This window comes from Atractosteus spatula, chromosome 12 (genome assembly GCF_055471065.1).
Source record: "Atractosteus spatula isolate fAtrSpa1 chromosome 12, fAtrSpa1.hap1, whole genome shotgun sequence".
Lineage (NCBI taxonomy): Eukaryota > Metazoa > Chordata > Actinopteri > Semionotiformes > Lepisosteidae > Atractosteus > Atractosteus spatula.
Window position 1 is genome coordinate 3,763,351 of NC_142717.1, and position 12,067 is coordinate 3,775,417.

Genomic DNA, 12,067 nt, shown 5'->3' on the forward strand with positions numbered 1-12,067 from the left:
AGCCACAGTAGCATTGTATATTGGGACACCTTCAATTTAGCTTTAACCTTTCCCCCCAATTTTGAGATGTTTACTGGTGAAAGTAGAGCGATCTAAAAATTTTTAAAGGTTTTAACGGAACCTTTAAAATGTTTTTTTTTTTAAAAAAGACCCATTCATTTAAAGAGCGCAACTGAAGAACACTTTTCAAGAAGAAACCAGCAAATACCGTTTTCCCAATAAAGGCCATCATGTTGGAAATGATCATTTAAAAAAGAAAGTACAGTTATAAAAACAGACATTGGCATCACTTGCTTTCCTTTTACATCAATCACTCATACAGAAGCAACGCTAATTAACAGAATTCACTCTCCTCAGTTGAACAGCTGCATGAACATAGGGAGCTGATTAACTTTCTCTACAGGTATACCTACATGTGACAGAAAATCAGCTTTATCTCCACACAGCTCTGGTTACACTAGGCAGTGTAATCGTAAAATATAAAGCTTTGAGCTATAAAAAAATATTTAAATATGTTCAGGCCAGTTGTCTGTGATTTATTTTAGACAAATTCTAAACACATTGTTTACTTAAAGTGTATTAAAGGTTCAGAAACAGGGGTGTCCAAGACTGGTCCTCAAGAGCCACTGTCCAGTAGGTTTTTATGCCATCTTTAAATCTCCAGCATCTTGGGAAGAAGGAAGGGCTTCGCCCTGTCCAATTAAGCAAATAACGAGCTCAATTAGGTAATTAAGGGCTCGGCTGAGAAGAAAACCAGAAACCCTCTGGGCACCTATGCTCAAAAACCTTTCAAATTCAGTTTCATTTTTACAAAATCTTCTCTGTAAGTTCTTCCTTCCACAAATATGCATTTGGTCAGTCACTCCCTGGGTTTTCCTTTTTTCCTTTTTCTTCGAAGTGCAGAATGAATCTCTTTTTTAAAATGGGTGACCTGTCCAGTAGGTCGGTCTGTGTGTAGAATAATGGCTCCCTATGGCCAGGGTTGGACACCCCTGATTTAGATGTTCGCTCCAGAAGTTCTCTTAGGCGAGAGGCCAGAGCTACTTTGACAAAACCGCAGTAAGTCTCCAACACATTACTTTTCTAAACAGCTAAGACTCAATGAATGTTAAGCCCACTTGTTTGAAAAATACTCCCACCCTTCTGACCACCTCTGAAAAACCTCACCTTAACTCCCCCCCCCCGACCCCCAAAGCATAAAGCATACTAAAAAACAGGGCTGTTCCTCGCAGGCCTTCCACCCTTCCTGTCAACCGAAGACATGGCTTCGTGAAGGAAAGAATGTTCCTGCTTGTAAAACAGTGAAATATCCTCAGAAAACACAAATTCAACAGCTGCTTCGCTAGTGTTGATCTTGAAATCTGAAGTTTAACTGGTGTTCTCTGAGCTGCATCATCACTGATTCTGCCTCACAGCTTGGGCTTTCAACAGCACTGTGACAGGGCTGCGCCCACTCCATCGTGCTGGTCAGGCGCCACTGTGGCAGGAGTGGGCCTTCTGCTTATCTGGCTGCTGCTGAGCTCTTCAACCCTCTCCTTCCAGTAGTCGAAGCACTTACGAGCATGTCAGGTGAAGAGACCAGAGGAGGAATCCCTGAAACCTTGGCACATAGGAAACCAAATTCTGCTTTTTCATCTCTGGCGTGAACTTTGAGTTCCCGTTTGTCAGTGATGATAAAGCTGACGTAGACCTGACAGCGATGCTATTTTTATGCGCTACTGCAGGTTTTGACTAACGTACCTTAATGCAACAAGTCTTGTTTTGCCAACATTTTCTTGTTGCTTTAAAACCACCCCATCTACAGGTGGGCTTGCTTGAATTATTTTCCATTTAAATTGTCAAGAGCTTGCATGACCTAAAAAAAACCCGATGTATTTCCTACTTAATCTATTGATCTTGACAAAGCCTTGTGCGAACATCAGTAGAAGACCTTTGTGATCAATTCAGAGAGCTTTCACCCCCATCATTCCACCCCAAACCCCTCAAAGAAAACCAATCACACAACCAAAAGCAAAACTGAACCGGACTTTGGAATCCCTGCTGAAATATCTGAAACTGAAAAATGATTTTTAAAAGAATAGGGAAATGTTCTTGAGACCCTGCATCAGGCTTTCCCTTCGCCCCTGTGCCTGTTGCCTGACGTCCCGCTACAGCTCGTCGTGCTCTTTGGTCTCCTGGTCCTTCAGCTTGAATTCCTCTGCTGTGATCTTGCCGTCGCCGTTGCGGTCCTGGTTGGAGAACATGTTGTCGATTATCCTGTACGCGTCGTAGCCCGGCGCCAGCCTCCCTTTGCCCGTCGACACCTGGCGGTGGATGTAGTCGGAGAACTGCCGGGGAAACAGAGCGGTCGTGTCAGTCCAGCAGTGAAAAACGCGGCCCTTACTCAAAGAGCCCTGGGGCCCTGAGGGACAACAGCCTTTTCCGTCCGCCCAACCGTTTTCTAACCTCTCCGTCCAAGTCAAGGTCACGGGGCAGACAGAGCCTATTCCAGCTGACGGGACTCAATCAGCTCAAGGCTCAGTCATTCAAATCCTCAACGTACCTGACATGGATAATGAGCATCAGGAGTGGGTTTTTGCCACATGCTGTACTCTATAGGCTACACAGCAATAAAAGCTGCCATATCACTCTGCACCTCACTCAGGCAGCCCACTGAAGCTCAGCAGGTGTGAGCCTGGTCAGTACCTGGATGGGAGTCCTCCTGGGAAAAACTAAGGTTGCTGCTGAAAGAGGTGTTAGTGGGGCCAGCAGGGGGCGCTCACCCTGCAGTCTACATGGGTCCTAAACAGGCGCCGTCCTTTGGATGAGACGTAAAACCGAGGTCCTGACTCTCTGTGGTCATTAAAAATCCCAGGGTGTCTCTCGAAAAGAGTAGGGGTGTAACCCCGGCGTCCTGGCCAAATTTCCCATTGGCCTTTACCAATCGTGGCCTCCTAATAATCCCCATCTCTGAACTGGCTTCATTACTCTGCTCTCCTCCCCACTGAGAGCTGGTGTGTGGTGAGTGTACTGGCGCACTATGGCTGCTTTTGCATCATCCAGGTGGGGCTGCATACTGGTGGTGGTGGAGGGGAGTCCCCATTATCTGTAAAGTGCTTTGAGTGTCCAGAAAAGCGCTATATAAATGTAAGCAATTATTATTATTATTATTATTATTATTGTGCAAGAAAAAAAACACGAAAACCTTCTAATTTTGAACTCAACTTAAACAGGAAATGTTTGGCTAACATGTATCTATCTACTCCTACACTGACGGCACCCACCTCAGTAGAGTCCACATGTCCATCCTTGTTCTTGTCCATCTCGGTGAAGAGATCATCCGACACCTCGCTGTTCCAGACAAACATGTAGCCCTCCGGCAGCCCCTCCTCCATATCCACCAGCTCGATGTCGAACACGAGCACCGCGCTGCCCGGCACCTCTCCTTCTGCACAGGCACAACACAGGCCAGCACATCAGTCACGATGGCAGCAATGCCACACAAGCCAGCTCAACCCTCCAGCATGTCAGCTGTGCTCCACAGCAGTCTGTACCACACATCAGATCTGATGGTGTCCAGCACTGTACCCTTAAAAAGTACCTGTACCAGCACTGTACCTGGAGCAAACCAGGTGTGAGCCTGGCCAGTACCTGGATGGGAGACCTCCTGGGAAAGCTAAGGTTGCTGCTGGAAGAGGTGTTAGTGGGGCCAGCAGGTGGTGCTCACCCTGCAGTCTGTGCGGGTCCTAATGCCCCAGTATAATGATGGGGACACTATACTATAAAAAGGCGCCGTCCTTCGTATTAGACGTTTTGACTCTCCATGGTCAAAAATCCCAGGGTGTTTCTCGAAATGAGTAGGAGTGTTACCCTGGTGTCCTGTCCAAGTTTTCCCCTGATCTTTACCAATCATGGCCTCCTATTAATCTCCACCTCTGAACTGTTCTCCTCCCCACTAATAGCTGGTGTGTGGGGAGTGTACTGGCGCACTCTGGCTACAGACTGGTGATGGCGGAGGGGAGTCCCCATTACCTGTAAAGCGCTTTGAGTGGAGTGTCCAGAAAAGCACGGTATAAGTATAAGTGTAAGATATTATTATTACCATTACATTCACTATTATTACTACTATTACGATTACTTTCACTATTATTACTATTGCTGTTGTTGTAGCTGTTTTGGACTGAAGATGAGAGATCTCACCAACTCCTCTCTCCCCGTAGCCCAGGTGTGGGGGGATGACGAGGGTCCGTTTCTCTCCCACGCACATGTCCTCCAGGCCCATTTCCATTCCCAGGACCACCTGCCCAGAGCCCAGGACCACGTTGTACGTTTTCCCATAGCTGTGTCTGCCACCAAAAATGAGTTACGAAGTCAGGTTACCACCCCAAAGGCAAGGACAGAAAACACAAAAAGACAGCCACTCTCTTGAAAAGCATACTGGCAGGAAGAAGGGAAACAGGCGAAGGCAGAGAGAGTTCATCTTTAAAAAGCAAAGCACATTTCACCATACTGTGCCCCATGTGCCCGATGATCCGATTAAAGGTAAACTGCGGTGCCAGTGTCTCAGAACAGTTATTAAATCTTGGTAACAAAATAAAATCATTGACGGTATAGACAAATTTCACACATTCCGAATTATGCATAAAATTTTGTGAAAGTACTGTACGTCGCCATGTTGTCGCTAACCCTTGGTCTCATCACGGGCAAGAGCGAAAGTTCGAAAGAATTGCGGTGTGAAGCGGCCCTTCCTGCTCACTAGTCACCGTGATGACTAATGTAAAGCGATGTGCAAGCAAATAAGTACAGATTGTACAGCAGACGTTTCAGCGCAGAAATGTTCCAACGTGATCTACATGCAGCGTTAACAAGTACGTAGCATTTGTCGGCAAAACCGTCACAAAGTCGAGAGCAGTATTTCTATTAAAAGATGATGTATTCACAAGCCTGCCTGTTTACAACGTAATAGGGCCACTTCGCCTCACCAGATGTTTTGGTTGCTTGTTCTGAATCGCAGAACATGGCGCTGTGCATACCTGGAAATTTTGTCTACTCTGTGAGGTAAATTGGAGGTTTTACATGTTGCTGTGTACATTTTACTTTCATTGTGGCTTGAAATGCGCTCGTCAGTGCTGATTATTTCTGACCCCGAATCCCCTTCCGGAGAGTCACAGTCCTCAGCCCTCCGCACTCACGTGGAGTCGATGAAGGTCCCATCCATCAGAGAGGCGTTGTAGTGGTACTTGACAAAGTCTCCTTTCTTGCTCTGCACTTTGCAGTCATCAGGTTTGAAGAGGGTTTTGATCTCCACTGTGTCCGACGGGTTGTGGAAGTCGATTATATGAACGTCAAAGACCAGCACAGCTGAACCAGGAATCTTGGTACCTAAGCATTACAAAGAAGAAAGGTCCAGTAGCTAATACTTTTTATCTTACGTTTCTTCTGTGCTTATTACAAGGTCTACACCCTATCTTTGAACGTGATGTAGTTAGTACATGTCAGAGTATCAGTGTCATCATGTGAACCCACCACTGTCAATGCAGTTCATGAAGGCACTTTGTTTTCTTTCTGTCGGGAAATTGGGCAAAAGCTGCCTTCTAAACAGAGCTGTAGAAACTCAAATCATGGCCATTTCCAGACAACTAGGAGCACCTGTGTGTGGTCAAATTTTCGCTAAACTTAAGGCAAGGGAGTTACCAGCATGCGCTGTGTTTCAAGTTTTTTTGGTCATATTATACGAGAGTGTGATTATTTCAGGCCCACTCAGGCTTTGTTCTCAGGCACCTTTCCACATGATGAGGCCTTACCTGTGCCCTCCTCACCATAGGCCAGGTGAGGCGGGATAATGATCCTCCTTCTCTCCCCAATACACACTCCCAGCAAGCCCTCGTCCATCCCAGCGATGACGTAGCCCTTCCCAATGTAGGTGTCGTAGGTGCGGTTCCGGGAATAGCTAGCGGGGAAAGGAGATTCTTTTTTTTGCTGCGGTAAACAAACAGCCGGGCCACGGACAGTCGTCATCTGCACATCGACGGTCCCGATTTGTTTTTCCAAAATGCCCTAATGCTATCGTGAAATAAGGATGAGTGCCCGAGGAGACGTCACGCCCTGTGCCAGATGAGCTAGGTGTGCCACCTGCTCCGTGACCTTGGGAGCTTGTTAGCTCAGTTTTATTTGCCATTACTATCAATCGGAACAGATAGCCAATTTCGGATAAGACCTGAAATCAAATTTGCGGGCTGGTATCCCAAAATCCTCGGTTTACCTGGAATCGAAGAGGGTCCCGTCCAGCAGAGTGCCATTGTAATGGTATCTCATGAAGTCCCCGGATTTGCTCTTCCTCGGGCAGGACTCCGGAACGATCTGATTCTCCACAGCGATGCTATCTTTAGGGTTGTGGAAGTCCAGCAGAACAACATCGAAAACGAGAGAGGCCTGCCCGGGAATGTCACTGCCTGAGGAGACAGGGGGAGAGGGAAGCCACCAAACTCAGACCAAACCTCCAGCCGGAGTGAGTCAGCGTGGGAAAGGAGCCATTGCTGACAGATCGCCTAAAACGGGGTAAAAACGGGCGCTTGAAAACAAAGTCATGCTCGTTTTTTTTCCCCGCGGACTCGTCTTCCGGACCTACCATCTCCGTTCTCGCCGTAACCGAGGAAGGGCGGCACCGTGATGATGCGTTTCTCCCCCACGCACATTCCCAGCAGCCCCTGGTCCATGCCAGCGATCAGCCAACCAATTCCAACGTAGGTGTCATACGTGTGCAGACGAGTGTGGCTGGAGAGAACAGAGAAGGGGAGATACAGCAGGGAGACACAAAAGGATTTTAAAAAACTGTCCGCTTAAAATGCACGAAGACGGACTTTTTTAAGGGTCACGTTTTAAGAAAACAGAGCACCCACCCTGTGAATGAAGCGTGTCACCAGGGTGAAAGTAAGCTTGAGGGAAAATAGAAAACTAAAAGAATCTCATGAGGTTATGAGTTGAGAAATTGATAAAGGTGCTCGGGGTAATGTCATCGGGCGGCTGACACCAGGACACCCCCAGCAGCTGAATCAGCACTAATTAGAGGATGGCTGGGCTTTTCTGGCCAGAGGTCAGTCAGCTCCCAGTGAAGTAACGACCCCTGATGCTACGACATCAGCAGCTCACTGTCTAAGCTTACCAGCCCTGCCTGTGCAGGGATCGAGCCTGAGAATCGAGACGTAAATACACAACTGGCAATTGGGAGGGTAAAAAAAAACTTTAAAAGATTTTAAAAAGTAAAAACGAATCCAGAAATGTATACAGTATATACAGCATATACCTTGTGTATATACATGGGAAAATGACCGCTCGTGTGAGATCTAGGCCTCTAAGCTCTAAAAGTTCAAAACAGGAGGATTATTTGTATTATGCGGGTAATAAAGGAAACAGACCTAAAGAGTAAGTGCAGTGAAGTGTCTGTGGTGCACACAGGAGATTGTCTCACCTGGAGTCAAACAAGGTGCCGTCCAGTAAAGTCCCATTGTAATGGTACCGCACGAAGTCCGACACCTGGACGGTGCGGCTGCAGTTCTCGGGCTTGTAGTAGGTCTGGATCTGGACTTTGTCCTCGGGGTTCCATATGTCCACCATCAGCACGTCAAAGTGGAGGATGGAGTCAGGAGGGATGACATCACCTAACAGTGCAGCACGAGGCACAGAACAAAAGATCAGCCGAATTTCCGATCCTTTCCTCAGCTCCTTTCAAGTATTCAGCATTGTTGAAAGTTCCCATTATATTTCGCAGAAGCTTCTGTGACATACCTCAGTTTTAAAACATAGTATTGCGGCAAACTGGAATTCTTAAAAGCACTGTTCGCAACAGTAACGGGAAAGTAACAAATGTGTCTTTTTTCTCTCATTTCTTGTGCTGTCTTTCCGTTCCAGCTTGAATGAATGCACGCTCTTCTCTTTTTACCCAAGGCAGAATAATTTGCAAAAGGAATAAAAAATAAATTCGCTAATAAACCACGTGTCCTGTTCAGTGTATTATCTTCCCTCTGCAGTGTGGTCCTGAATCCCCCTACAAGAATGCATCTCACACGTCCCAAAACAGCTACATGATGTGTATCGGACCCAGGCGCAAACCTAAACACTCCAGTCACTCCAGTTAAAGAGTGAAAAGAGACGTACAGTATCTGCGTCTTCTGTGCTCTCTGATCAGTTTTCCCTTTTTGAGGGGGGGTTGACCATCAATTCAATTCAGCTCATTTGCTCTCGGTCCGACCCACAGAGGAAGCCGGTTTCGAGCTGTAGCCCTGCAGGAGAGGCGTTAGGGCCGGATCCCAGCGCCCCTGCCTTTCCCACCTCTCCCCTCCCCCTCTCGGCCAGGCCAGTCCGAACACGCACCACCGGCTCCGGCATTCCGGGTCTGCTGCAGTCCCCCTCCCTCAGACTGTCTCCTGCTGGCAAACCCCACCCGCGGCAGCCTGAGCTGGTCTGTAATTTCACTCTGCACTCTTAATGAAGATGTGCTGCTTTTTACTGCTCGGGGGGGGACCAAGAGACTCCTGCTGGCCAATGAAAAAAATCACCCCGACAAATCCCGGCCATTTGCAAGGCCTTCTGGGAGACTAATTCCCTGCAGCCGCGTTCAGCCCCTCTCACGGGCGTTAACTCCGGCGGTAGCCCCGGAGGCTGTCCAGCAGGGAAACGGTGAGGAGCTAAGGGTTTAAAACAAGTCGTGCTGGCAGAGCAAGTGGGAGCCATTTTAGCCGCTGCCCAAGTGGAACGTGTTCACCGTGAGGGGAAGGAACGTTATGCGAGCCGCCCCTTGCCCAAAATGACACCCTTGTCCTTCTCTTCCTTGTTAGCAGAGCCATACTGACCACGGTGACAGCGGGCACTATCGTCAAGCAGCCTCAGGACAGGCTCATCCCACTGAACTGCAACCTGCAACCCAGAGCGAACGGAGCAAAGGCTTTTGTTCCCGTCTTCCCCATCACACTGCGCTTGATTCAAAGATACCTGGGTTAAAGATGGTCTTTCCTGCTTGTGGGTACAGTTTAGAATAGGGAGACAGGCTCCCATTTATTTTGTGGCATCCAGGTTTTGCAGAGAGAGAGATTTAACTGCAGGTTGTATTGCATTTATTAAGAAGGCAGCTTATCTCTTATTTTGGCCTCTGTAGTTTTCTGTGTGATGATGATGTTAGTCCTCTGAAACGCCCTGTCTGTACTTACTGTAAATAAGATAAGATCACTTTATTGGCCATATAGAATTTCTTGTATTAGGAATTTGTCTTTTCACATACCCCAACTTGATCTCCATGAGGCACACAGACAGGGAGAGAAGATGGGGGTCAGAGCACAGGGTCAGCCATTTATATGGCATCCCTGGAGCAGTTGGGGTTAAGGACCTTGCTCAGGGGCCCACAGGATACGAACCAGCAACCTTCCAGCCACAGGCACAGATCCTTAGCCACAGAGCCACCGCACCGTATAGTAATTTGTGCGATGTATGTTTTTTTGTGTGTAGAGTAGTGTTAATATCGTCATTGCTAATGAACATTTGTTGAACCCATTGTGCCTGAATTATTACTCTGCTCACGCAAGCTGTGCCAGAGAATAAATAATTCACATGCCTCTAATTATACCGACCGCTTGGGTATGTTCGAGAGAAATCACTTACAAGTTGAGGGTTGTGAGTAATTATCTTACCACCCGGTCAATTCCTGATCTTCACCATTTTTGTAACCCCACCCTCATTTGAAACAACAATAATAATAATTTCAAAATATCTTTGGTTTGGGGCAAAAAAATCATAATGGAGAATGTACGGCAGAATTTACCATAGCCTTCCTTCCCATAGGCCATGTGTGGCGGGATTTTAACGAGCCGTCTCTCGTTCACACACGCTCCGACCAGGCCCTTGTCCATCCCCTCGATGAGCTGCTTCTTCCCCACATACACGTTATAGGTCGAGCCCCTGTCGTAGCTGCAGGAGAGAGGCAAGTGTCACACGCAAACTAGAAGAAATTCCTCCTGCTGACTTTTTTTTTACTTCAGATTTAGTCGACACGTTAACAAATAGTGACCAGCCCTGGTCCTGGAGAGCCACAATCTCAACGGTGGTCTAGGTCACCCAGCTAACATCCGAGAGGAATCTGGACCACGTCGGTCTTCGATTGATCACTTACTGCAAGGGGACACATAAGCGTCCGCGTAATTGTCCGATCAAAGGAGCTTGGAGAATGGACGTGAAAATACCAACAGCCTGTAATTCGCTAGGAGCACAGCTGGCCAATCCTTGTGCCACATGTTTAATGCGGGGAGGGGGGCGGTGTGTCTGTCTGCAGAGTTTCAAGGCCAGTGTACAGTCACTGTAAACCCGAAGAGCTTGGAACAGCTGTGAAACCGGCTCAATTAAGCCGGTAACCAGCCGTTTCACTCTTCAAAGAGCTGGCACAAAAGCCTGCAGGGTTTAAAAACCATCGAATTCATGACTCATCTTGAACCTCCAAGTGGCAGCCTACAGCCCTGGACTGCCACCCCCTGCCCTGGGGGGGGGGGGGTCCGAATTAACGCTCCTACAGGGAAGTACAGCTATCTGCACTTTCACAACCGCTTGTTAGAAGAGAGCAGAAAAGAAAAAACTACAAAGAAAAAAAAAGTGCACTCCGGTTGGCGAATATGTTTCAGGAACAAAATGGGTTATTTTCACTTATTGACAAAACCTGTACTCGTCGATGAAGCAGCTGCAGTATTTAAGCAATATTAAGAGTGTGGTTCGAGCGAGGAAAAGCGTCCTCACGCAGCTCACTTGGCAATCAGAGCTACAGGAGTTAGAGGGAGTATGAGACTGCGCTAACCCGGATGCGTATCCAAGAACATCTTTAGCCTCGGGATATGAAGTTTGTTTAAAGAAAAAGCTAAGGTTTTTAGTATACCGATTTGAAATACATTACTCTGGTATAAATATGTTTTTTTTTTAAAAAACGATGTTTTGCATAGGTTTTTATATTCTTCACTGAGCAAATTCCTAATTCTGCTAGCCTTTAAGATCTTTACAAAAAGCAGAACGCACGCTGTACATTTTTGTTGGAAATCTGTGTTGAGCCGGAAACATTTTAAAACATGTACATTCGAAAGTCCAACCTAAGATCCTTTTTTTTTAAAGAGCTGCTTTCCTCAGCAAAAGGACTGCGATCGCAGTCATCCATCCAAAGCGCAGGCGAAACATTGTTGCTTGCGTGGCCCACTTACAGTTACTCTGTTAGGTTACTGCTAATGAAAAACAGGCACGGTGTCCAAGACGCACAGCGATACATAGAACAGCAGAATAAAAACAAGCCCCAGCCCTTGCACCTCCTTACCTGGAATCAAACTTCTTGTTGTCGGGGAAAGTGCCGTGGTAGTGATACCTCACGAAGTCCCCCGGTTTAACAGCTCGAACGCACTCGTCCGGCACGAAAGTTTTCTCGATCACGATGTCGTCCAAGGGAACGGGCGGCGCGTTGCAAGCGACAAAAGCAATCAAAAGCGCTAGAAAAAACATTGACTGCAACCCGTAACTCATCTTTTCTTTCTTTAATTAAAAGGTATTAGCTATGTCTAGGTGAATTAGGACCGTTATGTGTCCCTATCAGTCCTCGGATAGGCACTTTCCCCGTGGCTCCACACAGCTCCTCCTGTCGTCCCGGTAGCTCCTGCCTCTCTCGGTTTGGGAGTGAAAGCGCAGAACTGAATGAAACGCAACCTCCCTCCCCCCCTTTCAGAGATTTGTAAACGTGTAGCACCGGCCCAGCATCGGCTGGGAGAAGCGTCTCCTCCGCTGGATCTGGCCGGAAATCTGCACGAACATGTTTCTGAATTTCATCCGAGTCAAGATGGATGGCCGCTTTTTAGTACATGTGCCAGGTCGTCACGAATTTGAAGGCGTTCTCCTCCTGTTACAGTCCACCTTAGTTATTTTTAGTTTTATAAGAGGATAAATCGGTTCGGGAAACTGGAAAAATGGGAATGTGATACAAGGACCCCTCAAAAAAGGCCAAGGCGTGGGCTTCCACCTACGTGGCACTGTTTTTTTTTTCACATTTTCTGCGGTTTAGGGCTATTTTTTTGCAATA

General features: G+C 47.2%; 1 protein-coding gene across 2 annotated transcripts; it reads right to left on the bottom strand.

Moving 5' to 3' along the window:
* Positions 1-210: 210 nt before the first annotated feature.
* fkbp9 (FKBP prolyl isomerase 9) lies at positions 211-11,792 on the bottom strand. Of its 2 annotated transcripts, none has more exons than XM_088928766.1 (10): positions 11,315-11,792; positions 9,791-9,936; positions 7,448-7,637; positions 6,608-6,753; positions 6,242-6,431; positions 5,784-5,929; positions 5,172-5,361; positions 4,180-4,325; positions 3,264-3,427; positions 211-2,327 (listed from the first exon to the last, which is right to left on the bottom strand). In XM_088928766.1, exons 1-10 carry the CDS (start codon positions 11,515-11,517, stop codon positions 2,148-2,150), a joined length of 1,701 nt encoding a protein of 566 aa, XP_088784892.1. In that variant the 5' UTR covers positions 11,518-11,792; the 3' UTR covers positions 211-2,147. The 2 variants fall into 2 exon arrangements, with proteins under 2 accessions (XP_088784892.1, XP_088784893.1); XM_088928767.1 differs by having other exon boundaries at positions 4,180-4,319; positions 11,315-11,665.
* Between the last annotated feature and the right edge of the window lie 275 nt (positions 11,793-12,067).